Source organism: Nomascus leucogenys, chromosome 3 (assembly GCF_006542625.1).
Source record: "Nomascus leucogenys isolate Asia chromosome 3, Asia_NLE_v1, whole genome shotgun sequence".
Lineage (NCBI taxonomy): Eukaryota > Metazoa > Chordata > Mammalia > Primates > Hylobatidae > Nomascus > Nomascus leucogenys.
Genome location: NC_044383.1, coordinates 48,076,939 through 48,093,770, shown reverse-complemented (window position 1 = coordinate 48,093,770; position 16,832 = coordinate 48,076,939). Strand labels below are relative to the sequence as shown.

Below are 16,832 nucleotides of genomic sequence, written 5' to 3'. Positions count from 1 at the left end.
ATCTTCCTAGACTATCTACCTGAGCTGAATGCCTGGTATGGTTTTACTGGGATGGTCTGTACATTTTGTGAAATCTTTCTGCGACTGAGCTTGATTATGCTACCATTTAAGTTTTTAAATGCCTCAACTTAATCAATCTTTACAGTCAGTCCTACTTTTTTTCGCTTCTTACCCAAATAGGCATAGTCAATGAGACTATGGATAACTAACATCCGTTTCCCATGGATAACTAACATAATCATTTTAGTCGAGTTTTAAGAAATATTAATCTTATCTTCCGTAGGTTTTGCAAAACAAAAAGAAGACCCTGAACAAATAAAGCTTACAAAGTAGAGCCAAATTAACATTGTCTTTCTAAATGGTCAATATATTTTGATCCTTATAAAAATTTAGAGGCATTAACAGAAATATCCCAGATTTTAGACAAATTAGAGCTGGTTCCTAGCCCCTGCAGCATTGGCAACCCTTATAAATTCCTTAAATACAAAGTGAAAGTATAAAGTAGTTAAGGGGAAGAAATTCAATACGGAGAAACAACAATGCTAATTCATATAGAGTTTTAAACTTGATGGTTCAACTAGAAAGCTTTCTCTAGGGAATAATTCACAGTTTGCCTTCTTTGAATGACAGGACACCTAATTAAGAGATACCTTACACTTCAGAAATCTTCCGATATTAATTATTTATTAGAAGGCTATAAAATACTAACAGTGTATAAGACACAACACAAACTCCTCCAGTATTTATTTATTTATTTGCTTATTTACTATTTGGCTGTTTTTAGGAATAAAGGTCACATTATCAGCCTCACTAGAATTTGGATCAAAGGTTTTAGACTTTTTCATCAAGCAATTACCGTTTTCTAAATAATAATCAATATTAAAAAACATGGACTATACATTCATTTGGGTTTAGTGTGAATTGAGCAGAAAATTCAAACAAAACTGTACAGTTGAAATTTGCTAAGACAGTAGACACTAAGTGTTCTTACTACATACACACAAAAGCAACTATGTGAGGTGGTAGATGTATTAATTAGTTTGATTGTGATAATCATTTCACAATGTATTCTTATATAGCAAATCATCATGTCATATACACTTTAATTGTATACAATTCTTATCTCTCAGTTACACCTCAGTAAAACTGGGGGGAAAAGTATAAACATAATGGCTATATTATAATCTATCAAATCAATGGTTTCAAATAGCAATATTTGAAACTACTTTGATGTAAGTAGTCATTTCATTGCCCTTCTTTCTTCTTTAATTAGAATTGAATTCTCTTTTAATAAAATGTTACTGTTTTATTAAAAATATTTTTATGAATGTTTTGTAGGCAAGGTTTAATTTCATAATATGCTTCTCAAGTAAAAGTATGTTGCTTACGTAAGATTAGAGACTTCCTGTCCAAGTAAAATTGATCAACATAATAGACATGGAATCTGTAAATTCAATTATATATCAAATGTACTAAGGTATATTTCTAGTTATTTCTAGTGATATACTTTATTTATTTATTTATTTATTATTTACTTATTTATTTACTTTTGAGACAGAGTTTTGCTCTGGTCGCCCAGGCTGGAGTGCAATGGCGCGATCTTGGCTCACTGCAACCTCCACCTCCCGGGTTCGAGTGATTCTCCTGCCTCAGGCTCCTGAGTAGCTGGGATTACAGGTGCCCACCACCATGTCTGGCTAAGTTTTGTATTTTTAGTAGCAACAGGGTTTCACCATGTTAGCCAGGCTGGTCTCAAACTCTTGATCTCAGGTGATCTGCCCATCTTGACCTCCCAAAGTGCTGGGATTAGAGGCATGAGCCTAGTGACATATGTTTATAACCTTTATAATTTACAAAGTATTTTTACACACGGCCATCAATTAAATCTCAAAAACACCATTTTAAAAAGGTGAAAACTGAGATTGAGAGATAGGCGTTAATATTCATGACCAAAATCACTTGTCTGGTGATGACAGAGCCAGGAGCAGAATCCAAGGCTTCTGGCTTTCATTCAGGTTCATGTTTTTCATATTGAATGATTTTCTTCCAATGTTAAGAATTGTTGCCATATCTACCTCTAATTGTCTGAATATCTGAATTTCATTGTTTCAGTTTTTCTTACTTACTACTTTTAACTGAAGTATGTGCAAGTGAATCTGTGAATGGCCAGAATTCAGGAGATGTACACACAGGTATCTTCACAAAGTCCATAGGACACTGAGAAACCTATGACTAACTCAGTCACTTCCCCATCACTGATCAATTTGAAGCATGATAGTGGCCTCAACTTTAAGTGGAATAAATAGGAGTTCTATAAAAACATTCATTAGAAAATCTTTCTAAAGTTTAATAGGAAAAATGAGATTAAACTTTCAAAGTTTAATAGAGAAGCAGCAAAAATACATTAGTCTACAAGATTCTTGAATTTTTCTGTTAATAGTTGCTTAACTGGATCGTATGTGAATTTTTAAGATTACCATCAGTTGTTTTATATCTTTTATATATATATATGCATATACATGTATATTTCATATTGTATAATATGATTATAATTATATAAATTGTAATACATATAAAATTACATATATACTACATGTAAATTATATATGAGATGTATATATATAATGACCAATGAGACCCTTAACTGAATACACATACACACACACATACACACACACAAACACATGAAAAGATAAGCTGACATAAATTATAAAAGTATGAATTTTGTCACATACCAAAAAAATTCCTATAGGAATAGAACCCAACCATAACAAAGGCCATTGTACAACTTTAAAAACTGATAAGGTACCTTAAATGGCCCCCTTTCCCACCTCAGTGGAATTATTATTAATACTAGAAACTAAAGTCTAAACTGAATATCAATGTACATTTTAGCCTGTTGAAATAAACCAGAACAATTAATACTAATTATCCAGAACATAGGCAGTCTCAGTGACTGCATGGAGTCCGGTGTTAACAACTGGCCTGTGTAACTTCCTAAGCAAACCTTAGCAGAGGCACTGCAGGCATTTGACCTCAGGGTTATTGTGAGGAGGAGGAGAGGAGAAATTGTGAATATTTTCATAAAGCTTTGAAAATAACATAATTTTATTGGGTTAACATGGAATATAATTCTTAATATTTTAGTTCTAGGACAAATTTTTAATCTTCATGGATTCTCAAAGCAAAATACATTATTTTACTTCTTTTGATTTTTGGGTTACTACAAAATCAACAGATCAAATTCTGGCCCTGAACTATCTGTTTAATGCTAACTGTTGTCAATTTAATCTTTTAGGTATGCTATATGCTATTAAATACTAGTTACATTGGGGAAAGAGGGGAGGATTATATAGATTACTGGTATTTTAAAAATAATAATTTTGTAGAAAAAGCTAATATCAACATACTTTAAATCTTTGTCAAAAAACATTGTTTTAATCAAATTATTCTTGTAGACGGAATTGTATTTTTATACAACATCATACTTAATGGTATATTTACCATCTCATATCATTCTCATATTAGTAACATCAAAGTTCAATGTAATGATGAATTAGCACAGGGAAATATTTCTAGCCTTATTATTTTTGATACAATTCCACAAGCAACTATGGAACACAACCACCATTTGTTCAGAAAGTATTTTCTGGAGGACAAACAACACATTTACATTTAATTGTTTATATTAGATTTTAAAATAAGCATTTTTTCTTCCTGAGATTATCGTCATCACAAAATTGAAGTTTTGTGTTTGAAGAGAGACACACTCCTAGGTAAGCATACCATGCAATACTTATCTTGAAGAGTTTGCTTCTTTGTCTCTCAAGTAATTAGTTGTTTCCTGTCAGAGTGTTGGGCTGTGTCAAGTCCAACAAAATATATGATCTTATTTCTATTCAAAATAATTTTTCAGTCAAAATTAAGGCCAAAGGAAAAAAGTCACTTACTTTGCTTTAGCTTCTGCATCTTCATATGCTTTATTAGAAACATCATCCAGCCCTCCAATCAAATGTTTGAAAGAGCTGTCAGACGAAAAAAGCACAGTGATTAGAGTAAATCTTCTGCAAAGTAGTAACAATGGCAACCTAGTCAATGATATAGTGAAACAATCTAAAGACATCTAAATAAAAGTAAATTCAAACACTTAATCTAAGTACAGTATTTAGAAGCATGTCGATATTTTTCCTGACTAGAATATAAACTCTATGAGATTAGGGACTTCTTCTAGCTTATTCGCCAATACAGTTGCCAACACATAAACAAATCTGGCAACCATATCTGGCAAAAGCAGATATTCAAATAATTGTTTGGAATAAAGTCTGTGACACACTAAATGATATACATCACAAAATTAATGAGTCAATTAAAATACTGAAATGACAGCAAGATCTACCAATTATGGAGTGCCTCCTATATGCCAGGTACTCTTATTTAAATTACCACTAACATATATTAATTACAATTCTCAAACAAATTCTGAAAAACAAGCATCATTATCTCCACTTAACAAAATAGTAAACTAATGTTCACAGGCAAAATAAATATGCAGAATACAGGAAAACAAAAGGAGAAGATCACAGAAAAATTAACTCATTTTGGAAGAGTGAAAAACGAACTGTAGCATAAAACCAGAGGAGTGATTTAACTGCTTAAGCCCAATCTATTCAATATCCTACTATGCACCTGGAGCTGTATTCAGCCTTCTATAGTGAAGCATCATCAATTCTGTCACTAAAATAGTAAATATTATAGTGCCAACACAAAATGAATACACACATGTATACCAGAATCGCCCTTGAAAATTACTGAATATAACCAGCTACAGTAACTCTTACTGTACACTACATTCTAGCAACTACTGAACTGGAATGAAGGAAAGAAAAAAGTGAAAGTCTATACTCAGAAGTCCCAGGACCCACATGATAATCAGATCCTCACTTACATGGTACTCATATGCCAGGCATTGCTATAAGTACTTTATATGTAATAACAAATATTTTAATAGTTCCAATGAGGTTTTTCAAAATAAAAGTTAATTCTTTTATTTTGAAATACTATGAGTTAGTATTATAATCTCCAATTATAATGGAGATAATTTTAAAATACTGTAAGAAATTACATTTAATTTTAATCCTCTATCAGCTTAATACATGTAAATGGTTTGTGTGTTATGAGTATTAAACAATAAGTTATGCATGGTCAGGTCCTGAAACATAGTAAGGTGCTTGTTGACTTAAAATGTAAATGTTCCTTAATTGCTTTTACATATACTTTTTAATTTTGAAAAACTATAAAGAGGAACATGACACCGTTCTTGGGGCTGGGTGGAGGGGAAGGGAGTAGCTGTTACTTCAGACCCTTGGGTAATGAGCTCATCTAGGGTGCATGGTAACCAGAATGCTGAACCTCATACATGAACTATTTCTATACATAAAGGGACCCCAAAAAAGATTAGACAGAGACATGGGGAATCAAGAATCATATTCAAGAATATAAAGCTTTCTGTAATGAATTGTATTAATTTATGCCAAAACAAATGATTGCTAAATAGACAAATAATAGGCAACAGTCCTCAGAAAGTTTTCAAAAGTATATTACCAGTGATAAGTAATAAATATAATTTCCATAGTTGAAAAATATGTTCAAATATTATTTTTATCATTGTTCTTTATATGGTAAAATTTCCCACTTCCCCATAGAATGTCGTGGTCCTTACCTAAACTTAGAGGGAGTCCGAGTTTAGAGAATGTTCTTAAGGCTAGACGCGTTCACAACATAAAGTATAATATTTCTTTTATTATAAATAGATAATATCTGGCTAATTTTCTGGTTTTTTTTTAGATAATAAGAAAACTTAAGCACAGTTTAAGTTCCTTGTGCAAGATGGATGCAATTTAGCAGCACATCCACCACTAGAATGTATATTCCATAATGCTTCTGTCCTTTATATTTGGATATTTACAATACAATGAAGTCCAAAACATTATGAAAAGGTATTGAAGGAGAAGAATCAAATAGTATTATCTAGGAAAACCAAACAGCAATAATTACTAAAACTTAGTTTTTCAAATCCATTTAGATATATTAAGAGATTATGTTATTAGGCATTTAAAACTCATAGTAATTCTGAGAGTTCAAGTAGTTTTTAAAAAAAAATCCTGTCTTCCTTCTATTATCTATTTGAATTAAGGACACTTTAAACAGGATAGCATATTGCCAAAGAATTACAGAGTAAACTGATGATATATTTGACAAGAATTAAAACTTTTAACTTAACAAATTCTGTTCAACCCACTAAGCTAGATCAAAACTCCACAAAATATTATTTTGAAAATATACTTTGAAATTCTTAGCAAAATATATAAATGGAAAAGCATAGATATGGTTATGCTAGATGGAGTTTTAAAAGCAGAAACCATTTAATCATCCCAATGAGCTTAAAAATAAGTTGAGCTTGATTGGAAAAAAACACATTTTAAAACTCATAATATCATATCCCATGACAGGTATCACATTAAAAAACAATGAACAAAAGTAGTATTTGAAGTATAACTTTCTTCAGGTCTTCTTAAGTGTCCTTGATTTAAAATATGAATGTTCTATGTTGTCCTAATGACCCAATATTTATTAATATTTCTTATGACTAGACAAAAAATGAGAAAATAATATGTACCTACAAAAGACCTGTATAAATATTATAAAAACTATTTTTAAATTCAGTTCCCTTTAAATTTCATTTGAAATGTAATTGATTTTTGATTATAAAAAATTAAAACTGAATGAAGAAATTAAGAAATCACCCATAGGACTCTAACTACAAATGACTAGAGGAGGTATCTTTATATATTTCCTTTTACTTTTAATTTATTTTTGCATAGCTTTATTGTTGTTCATATTTGTAATCTTCATCGCTATGATTTTTAACTTAATATTATAGCATAAGTATTTACTTTTATTTTGAAAAACTCCTTAAGCAATATTTTAGTAGCTGAATACATCACAGATACTCAAATATACACACACATATACACACAGTTGAAGGAGGAGTTGGAGACCTTTTATACAAATATCTTTATTCATGCTCTATATTATAAACATATGGAATTTATTTTCAAAATAAAAATACCCAGAACTATAATCTTGGCATTTGGAATTGGAACCACGTGTCTTTAATAAATAATCTTTACTTAGAAGACAATCCTAGCCGAAATAATACAACATTTTCTGAAACATTAAACAAATGTGTCTTGCTGATAGATTCTAAGTCTCCTCAAACAATAAGTCAACCATTATACATAACTGGAAGTTTAAGAAAACGTAGAATTTTCAGGTAATATTATTAAGTTCCAAATGACTGCCACTGTCTGCAGATCCCTGTACGGCTCAATGAATAATTTAAGACATCTTGATAAGCATAATTGATGGTGTTATAGAACTTATCACTCCTGGCACAAAAATGAACCAATTAGTGTTTCATTTTCCCTTCTCTCAGACACTCTGTAGGAACACCTGCCATCTGTGTGAACCCTCATCAAATAGGTATTTGGAAAAGTACTAGTATAGGTATCAGATGTTTTCTAAATAGTTACTCAGGTCCTATGACATTTCTTGACTAATGCCTTTTTCTGATTGTTATTCTATTCTGAAAAAGATTATAATGAGATGTTGTAAAAACTCCAGCAACTGAATAAGTAGAAACCAGAAAACATTATTTATGAGTTTTAACAAATATAGGTGACTACAGAAAAATCATTAAATTCTCTTTTTAAACAAACACAATTCATACACAAGTTACATTTTAACATTATAAAATACCAAATTTCTACATGCCAAACTTAATTTCGCAATAAATTAAAGACATGTTAATGAGCAAGTGGCTTTAGTTTAGGGCATCTCCACAGCAAACCTGTATGCATGCACATATTTCATGCAAAATTTTCTGTTACTTTTCTTGGGATAGAAAATCTGATTTTACAAGTCTTGACATAAAACGTTAAGGAGCATGGGTAAAATGTTATCAGTTGAGTACATAGATACTGAAAGAGAGCAAATGAGAAATCCCTTTTATGTTTAATGATGGTAGTTTAGACATACTTGTCAGGTGGGGAGGGAAAAGAAAGGAAAGAGGAAGGAAGAAGGAAGAACAAGGAAGGGAAGAGGAAAGAGTAAAAGGTGGATGGAAAGGGAGAAGAAACTATAACCCTTACACACTAAGAATGGTGACATTTAAAGAAATTGTCCTTAGGGAATATCAGTTAAGAGGCTGTTTCTCATTTTAGAAAATTTGTCTGTTTTAGAACGCAATGATGACAGTAACTCAGTGGGTAATAAGTTTAATTATTAAAATGTTTTCATTATTAAGGTAAAACATTCTTCTGAACGGAGCTGATTACTCAGTGGTATGTCTAAAAAGAATATAATTCGGTTCATCAGTTGTGATATAATGAGACTTCATCTAGACAGAAATGGTCTTTTAAATTATTAGAAAGGCAGTCCAAATATCAGAGATCAGCATTAGCATGCTGCTAAAAAATCATAGCATTTAAAGTTTACTTTACAGTTTACAAAGTATCACATATATATATATATCAACTAACTCACACACAATATATATATGTATATATGTGTATATATACACAACATATATATGCGTATATATATATATATATTTGGTGTATAGATATACAGTGTGTGAGTTAGTTGATTTAATTCTCATGATCTCCTATCCTTTATTCTGATATAGTGGCTTAGAATTTTGTATAAGCATTTTAAAAATAGAATATTTTCAAATTAAAAATAGGGTAGGAGAAAGTCTCATACATTCAAAACAGTTTTTTTCTTTTTTACACTTAATAGTGAAATGTTATAAGTCAAAAAGTGTAAAAGGTAAAATCTTAAACTGGAAGCTATTTCAAACACTTCAATAGTGCTAAGCAAAATGTTTGTCAGGTATTATCAGAACGCTTGGCAAAGCCTTCTTAATTTCACAGGCTATACCGTTATGCTTTGTTAACCTGAATCTCATCTAAATCTTTTTAAAAAATATTTATTTAAAAATGTAGAAAGTTAGTGTTCCAAAGTAGTTGAGATGTTTTACTTAGCTAAGCCCAAGGTTTCAGAGGGATCCTTCATTGTTTTGACACACTTATGCAGAAAATCCCTTGATTTACTTTGTGGCTTCAAGTGCTCTTATGCTTGTAATTTTTTGTTTATTTTATTTATAACAGGACAATCACAATTCTTAGCGGTTTATACTATCAACTATCATGTGACTATATGTTTCCTTGGAGAAAAAATTACCCCCAAATAAAATAAAACCAGCCATATCCATATTTTCCCAGTTATCCATCCATTTATCCATCCATTTATCCATCCATCCATCCATCCATCCATCCATCCATCCATCCAACCAAACTCACAGATATGTACATATACAATGCCTACTATCCATAAGGGACAATTCAAGCTACTGTGGATTATGCAGAAAGAATAAAGTACAACTTTGAGGAATTTACAGTCTTATATTACAGATAAGACACAAAGACTTACAATACAAAGGTGAGAAGTAATGAGTAGCTGAATGCTTATCAGAAGGAAGGCTATAGTGTGCATAAAAATAATTTCATCAACTCAAAATCATATTAGATAGTAATTGCATAGAAAGCAATGACATTTTTATGAGTAAATAATTATTAGTATTTTCTTATCATGCACATATGTTTATATTTGCAAGAGACAGTTACACACACCAAAGTGTTAGATGTTTGTCTGTGTCTTTGCTTTGTAATAATATCCCCCTATCTATCATGGGGATTATTCACTAGAAAAATGGATTTCAAGTAACAAACACTTCATTTAAACTGTTTCCTGATTATAATTATGTGCTTTAAAAGGTACCACCATTTGAAAATAATGATCCAATCTGGCATACGCACAAAGGAATAAAAAGCTAAGAATTGATTACAAGAATTCTCTCCTTTTACTTATTGTCACTTTTGAGAAATAAAAAAGTGACTGAGTGCTGATCAAGTTTCCATGTCTAATATGTCTATAAAAATCAGTCTTTTCCAGGACAGGGTCTTGTTAAGTTGACTAGGCTTATTATATTAGTCAAAAGAAATCATCTATGTTTGAATTTTAAAATTACGTGTGTGTGTGTGTGTTTCCAATGGCAATATGTTAACAAATTGAAAGACACCGAAGAACTCTACGGGATAAAAGATTTATTGTAATTTTACAATCTTGAGCTAAACGTTAACATTCTGGCATGTATCCTCCTTGACTTTTTTTCAGTTATTTCAAAGTTGAAATTGTATTGGTTTAGTACTTATTTGATTTTAGGCTGTCTGTGCTTATACGATAACCAACTTAATGGTTAAGTGTGGAAAACAATCCAGTCAAGCATGTAGGACACGCCTGGTTACAGAGAAATATCCAATATGAAATGACTAAACTTCTCAATTTTTTTGTTTATTTGCTTATATAGTAATTCTACTGTTGAAATATTGGTGACAAACATTAGCTTAAGATTTTATTTTTAACTCTTTATCACTTTTAATCCTTAACTGTTAAGAATATATACGTCTTTTTGGCATGGATGTACTGAAAAGGGAACACTTACATTCCTAGTGGGAATGTAAACTAGTATAACCACTATGGAAAACAGTATGGAGATTCCTTAAAAAATTAAACGTAGAACTACCATTCAATCCAGCAATCCCAGTACTGTATTATCTACCCAAAGGAAAAGAGGTCATTATATGAAAAAGACACTTGTACATGCATGTTTGTAACTGCACAATTCACAATTGCAAAAATACGGAACCAACCTAAATGTCCATCAACCAATGAGTGGATAAAGAAAATGTGGTGTATATACACCATGGAATACTACTCAGCCATAAAAAAAATGAAACAATGGCATTTACAGCAACTTGGATGGAGTCAAAGGCCGTTATTCTAAGTGAAGTAACTCAGGAATGGAAAACCAAATATTATGTCTCACAATTGGGAGCTAAGCTATGAGAATGCAAAGGCATAAGAATGACATAAGGGACTTTGGGGACTCGGGGGGAAGGGTGGAAGCGGGGTGGGAGATAAAAGACTACATATTGGGTACAGTGTACACTATTAGGGTGATGGGTGCATCAAAATCTCAGAAATCACCACTAAAGAACTTATCCATGTAACCAAAAACCACCTGTACTCCAAAAATATTGAAATAAAAAGGAATATATGTATCTTAATAAAGGGTGTAAAAAGAGAAACACTGTTTTAAAAAGAAGTGCTTTGATATTTTCCTACACACAATTTTGATATTATAAATATTCTATCTTAAATATTTATATACAAGTTTCCTATATATGATTCACCCTTTTCTAAGGATGATTGAATTCACAATCTTTTTGTAGAGTAGTGCTACTCAAAGTATAATTGGTCCACTATTTGTTGCTAGTCTGTAAAGACATAAGCACAGAAGTTTAGAAACTTTTCTAGCAATTTGATAATGCTGAAACATCCAAGGGCAAGATCAGTGGACTTGTGTTTTTGAACAGGGTACAGATTTGTGTTACTGTCAAATCCATAAGGTGAGAAACATTTGGTAAAAGCTGCATACAAGTCATGAGTAAGAGGGTATTATTAAATGTGTGATATTTTAAGATTAGTTTGCTAATTTTAACCTAAAGCATATAAATTCAGAATCTATCTTATCAAAAGATAATCAAAATTTAACCATACTTTACAGGAGTAATTGATAGAACTAGCTACTAATGAAGGATTAACTAAAATAGAGCATCACTTGTTCCGTTTTGAATAAAAAATAAAAATGAAGGCCAGGCACAGTGGCTCACGTCTGCAATCCCAGCACTTTGGGAGGCCAAGGCGGGTGGATCACTTGAGGTCAGGAGTTTGAGACCAGCCTGACCAACATGGATAAATCCCTTAACTACTAGAAATAGAAAATTAGTCGGGCATGGGTAGTCCATGCCTGTAATCCCAGCTACTCGGGAGGCTGAGGCAGAAGAATCGCTTGAACCCGGGAGGCGGAAGTTGCAGTGAGCCGAGATCGTGCCATTGCACTCCAGACTGGGCAACAAGAGCGAAACTCCATCTCAAAATAAATGAATAAATAAATAAATAAATAAAAATAAATTTTTGCAGTATGCTGATATTACTTTAAAATCACTTCTTCTATTCCCATCAATTCTACTCTGTGAGACTGGTTTCTCTATTATGAGTGTATTAAATAAAACATAAAACAGATAAGTACACATTACTCCCTGCAAGTGGCATTTCCATCATCCATCTAACCTAGATCAAAAAAGTTAACAATCAAGAAACAGGCATATTTGACACATTAAAGACTAGACAGTGAAATCCACAGTGTTCTTTCAAAGTGTACCAATTGCAGTCAGAATGGAGAATTGCTATTTCACTCATAAATTGTGGTTTTGTTATGATGGTAAGACAAGTATAATAGCCATTATCTTTCTTATTACTTGTACACATGCTTTCAATGACAATGTGATTAATTGGGGCAATTTTTTTCCTTTTATCTGGCATGTTTGTTCTAATATTTTTATTGAAATAGGATTTTATGTATGCTGAATATAATAGGAAAAAAGAGTAGCATTTATTTCTATGCTTTTTTTCACTTGTATTTTTCTAGCAATTCATTTGTATTTTATTTTGCAAAAACATCTGTCCACAATGGATGGGCTGAAAATAAAAAAACAAAACTGGTCCTTAAGCACAGATCCTTGGAAAAGCACTGTCCTAGACCACTCCCCTTCTCTCTCACCCCCACCTATGTGCCTCTTTCTGAATCCTATCTGATACCTTGTGGTTGATTTTCAGAGCATATTGCAGAGTTTTGGAATTGTTAAGTTTTTGGTCAGTCTCCTCTATAAACTGAGCTATTTGATGTCCAGATTTACAGATATTCTTTGATGTCCTGGCCCTTTCCAAAACACATTTGCTGACTCCTGTTCTAGATTGTCCTTTTCCTTCCTCTGTATCTAATCCAACACCAAACCCTGTACATTCTAACTTCAATAATCTGAAATGAATCCCCTCGTCTATATTATCTTTGGGTCCCAACTGCCATTTTCTCACTGGAGAATTCTGTAACTGCCTTTTCCTTTATTTCCTCTCTCACCCTTACACAGTAAGCAGAGTAATCTTTTAAAAACATAAATCAGATCGTGTCACTCTTCTGCTGACCTCTACAAATTCTCTGAATTATTCTATGCTATATTTGACCATAGAATACTTCACACATCTGCCTCAGGGCCTTTGTCTTCTGCCTGGAACATTCTTTCTCTAGATTTTCATGGTTTTTTTCCTCAGTACCATTCAGGCCTCAGCTCAGTTGTGTCCTCTTTATACAGGACTGACCAACCCATGCAAAGTAGACTTTACTCAAAATCCTTCCTGCTGTCACTCTGTGATTTTAACTCATTTTCACTCGCCACTAGCTAAAAACCACTTTGTTTGTTTAAATATCTGCTGTCTTTCTCATGCCAAAATGTACATTTCATGAGATCAGTCACCTAGTCTAGCTTCTTCATCAATCTCTCTCTTTAGGAACTAGAGTATTTCCTGGCCTGTAACAGAAATTTAAAATGAACTAATAAATAAATGGATGGACTCACTCAACCACTTACTCATTTATTCATTTGTGTGTATGCATGTGCCCAGGATATGACAAGCAAACTCTTAAGTTTCTGAAGCAAAGTTTTATTTAAAATTTAAGATATATGAGTTAAAAGTCCTCTGTGTGTCTTAGGGTATCCACCTACATGAACTCTTAGGACAAAGGCTTAGTTAAAATGAATGCCTAGCATACATTTTGGGTCCTAATAAAGCAATACATTGGTATAAATATGGGTGAAGTGATTTGAAACACTTAGCAATTTAACATTGAATTATATAGAGGACATTAAATGAAGGTAATTATTTTAGACCATAATGAAATTTATATCCATGAATCCCAATTGCAATTAAAGTGGAAGAAAGCATTTTAAAATGTAGCATGACTTTCATTTTCAATTAAAAGCAGGAGAAATTAGAATCAAATCTCATGTGATAGTTCTTAGCCTTTTCAGTGTTTAGGAGGAAAATATAAGAATAGATTGCCCTAATGTGTCAACTCTATATGTTTCCTTTTCCTTAAAAATAAAGATCTCTCAACTATAGTTAAATCAAACAGTCCATGCAATGGACATACTTTTTGTGGCTGGCCAATTATTTTAAGTGTTAGCAACTCTCTTTACCTTACTACATAAAATCCATACTAACAAAAGTAGATATTACACATTACTCTTCCTATCATTGTTTTTCTGGACCAAATTACACTGTTTTGACATGAAAACCAATGATAAGTTTCACATATGTTTAATTAATTTCATCAAAATAATATACTTTCCCAATGAAAACAATCAATACTGAATTAATTTTTTCATAACACTGTAAATTCTCAAATTTTAAGACCATTTTGACAGAATTATGTAGAAGCAAATGTGAATTTTTTTCTCCAAATTTTCATATTCTCAAAGCAGAATCTATGGCAACAATGAGCATCTCATCTATTAAAAAATTTTCAGAAGGAAACAACCGACACTAGGGCCTCCCTGAGGGTGAAAGGTGAGCAGAGGGTGAGCAGCAGAAAAAAATAACTATTGGGTACTAGGCTTAGTACCTGAGTGACAAAATAATCTATACACCAAACCCTCATGACACAACTTTACCTATATAACAAAACTGCACAAGTACCCTAAAACCTAAAAGAAATGTTTTTAAAAATTTCAAGCTTCTCTACTTACAAATTATTTAAAATTTACTAATTCATATAACCGGCAAAAAATCTTATCAAAATTATCTAAAAACAAATAGGCCATATTTATGAAAAACAATAAAAATCTATAGCTGATATATTCTAGTTTATATGGATGTATCAATTATAGTAGATATCAATTACAACAATCCACTGTTTAGTAACTGACTATTTAAAAACTGCCTCTGGGAAACTCTGGCTAAGAAAAGTATCACGAGAATGCAAATACTATGATAGTCACTGATTTTCTATTAAGCAACTGGAAAGTGAAATCCTAAAATGGCACAATAAATCTATCCCAAGGTATCTTTTTTAGTAGACTTTTTGTTATTTATGCTCTGAAACTCCTTGAAACAAAGACATTAGCTTAACATTTTTATAAATATCAGTCAATTACTGGACTTTTTACTTCTGTTCTCCTTACATGATTAGAAAGGGAAATACATACTTTTCCCAAAAAATCATTAGAAGCTTAGCAATAAATGCATCCCTTATGTCAGAAATTAATGTTTATATAACTTAGCAATATAAAAATTTCAAGTAATACATGAAAATACTAGCTAGCATGTATTAGGATTGTACAAACTATTTTACATGGATGTTCCCTGTTTTACAGGTAAGGTGATCAAGGCTAAGAAAATTAAGTAATTTGCCCGAGGTCACATGTCTACTAAGTGTCAATACTGGGATTTGAACCAAGGCAACCTGCTTCTAACACCTGCAATCCCAGCCGTAATTGGCACCATATTTATCTCCCCAATATGGAAATCTAAGGTGATCTAGCTAATAGTTATGTCTAAGATTTGGTATCAAATATTTGCTTTCTCTCTCAAATCCTGCCCTTATGGCCAATCAAATTATTATTATTATTATTATTTTGAGACAGAGTCTTGCTCTGTCGCCCAGGCTGGAGTGCAATGGGGTGATCTTGGCTCACTGCAACCTCCACCTCCTGGGTTTAAGCAATTTTCCTGTCTCAGCCTCCTGAGTTGCTGGGATTACAGGCACCCACCACCATGCCCAGCTAAGTTTTGTATTTTTAGTAGAGACAAGGTTTCACCATGTTGGCCAGGCTGGTCTTGAACTCCTGACCTCAAGTGATTCCACCCACCTTGGCCTCCCAAAGTGCTGGGATAACTGGCATAAGCCACCACACCCGGCCAAGATTCTTTAAGATAAATAATTTTTATTTCAACAGGTCACCTTCTTTCTCCTATTGTATTATGTGTATAAAAGTTCCAATTAGGGAAGTAATTAGTCCCCTGGGGCTGCCATAACAAAATGCCACAGAGTGGGTGGCTTAAAGAACAGAAATTTATCTTCCCACCATTCTGGAGGCTGGAAGTCCACGATCAAGGAGCCACCAGGTTTGGTTTCTGGTGAGTTATTTTGTCCTGCCTTTGGCTAACAGGCCCCTACTCACGGCATCCTCACATGGCCTTTCCTCTGCATGTGCGCTGTGTTGGTGTCTTTTCCTGGCTCCCAAGGACTCCAGTCCCACAGATTTAGGGCCTCACCCTTATGACCTCATTTAACCTTAATTATTATACCTTTTTAAAGGCCCTGTCTCAAAATACAGTCACACTGGGGGTTAGGGCTTCAACATGTGGATTTGGGGAGGACATAATTCAGTCCTTAATAGGAAGTCTAATGAGGGGAACACCAATGGCAATCTAGACAATACATTTTCTTGTGTTTTTGGACTACTTAATATGATTTTCATTTGTAATTTTTTAAAGATTCATAAAAAGAACTCAGCTTTTTATGCTTTTTATGAACCTTTCAAAAGCTACAAATGAAAATCTTATTAAATAGATTTGCATTTTTTCCCTGGACTTCAAGTGTAGTCACATTATCGTCATACTTTTCTGCCATAGGAAGTACCCCATGTTTTTTCTAAAACAAGTCTCCTTTTCATTGCTACTAATCACAGTCTTTCATCTTTCTCCTCTGGACTCTTGCTCCATCAATTACAATCTTTCTTATTGTTTTG

At 32.6% G+C, this 16,832-nt stretch overlaps 1 protein-coding gene across 2 annotated transcripts in view; it reads right to left on the bottom strand.

Moving 5' to 3' along the window:
- The window catches only part of PRKG1 (protein kinase cGMP-dependent 1), a 1,320,572-nt gene that overhangs the window by 127,598 nt on the left and 1,176,142 nt on the right, over positions 1-16,832 (bottom strand). For both annotated transcript variants that reach the window (XM_003255150.4, XM_003255149.3), the window contains exon 9: positions 3,951-4,025. In XM_003255150.4, coding sequence (XP_003255198.1) covers positions 3,951-4,025 — 75 coding nt within the window. The remainder of the gene's footprint in view (positions 1-3,950; positions 4,026-16,832) is intronic.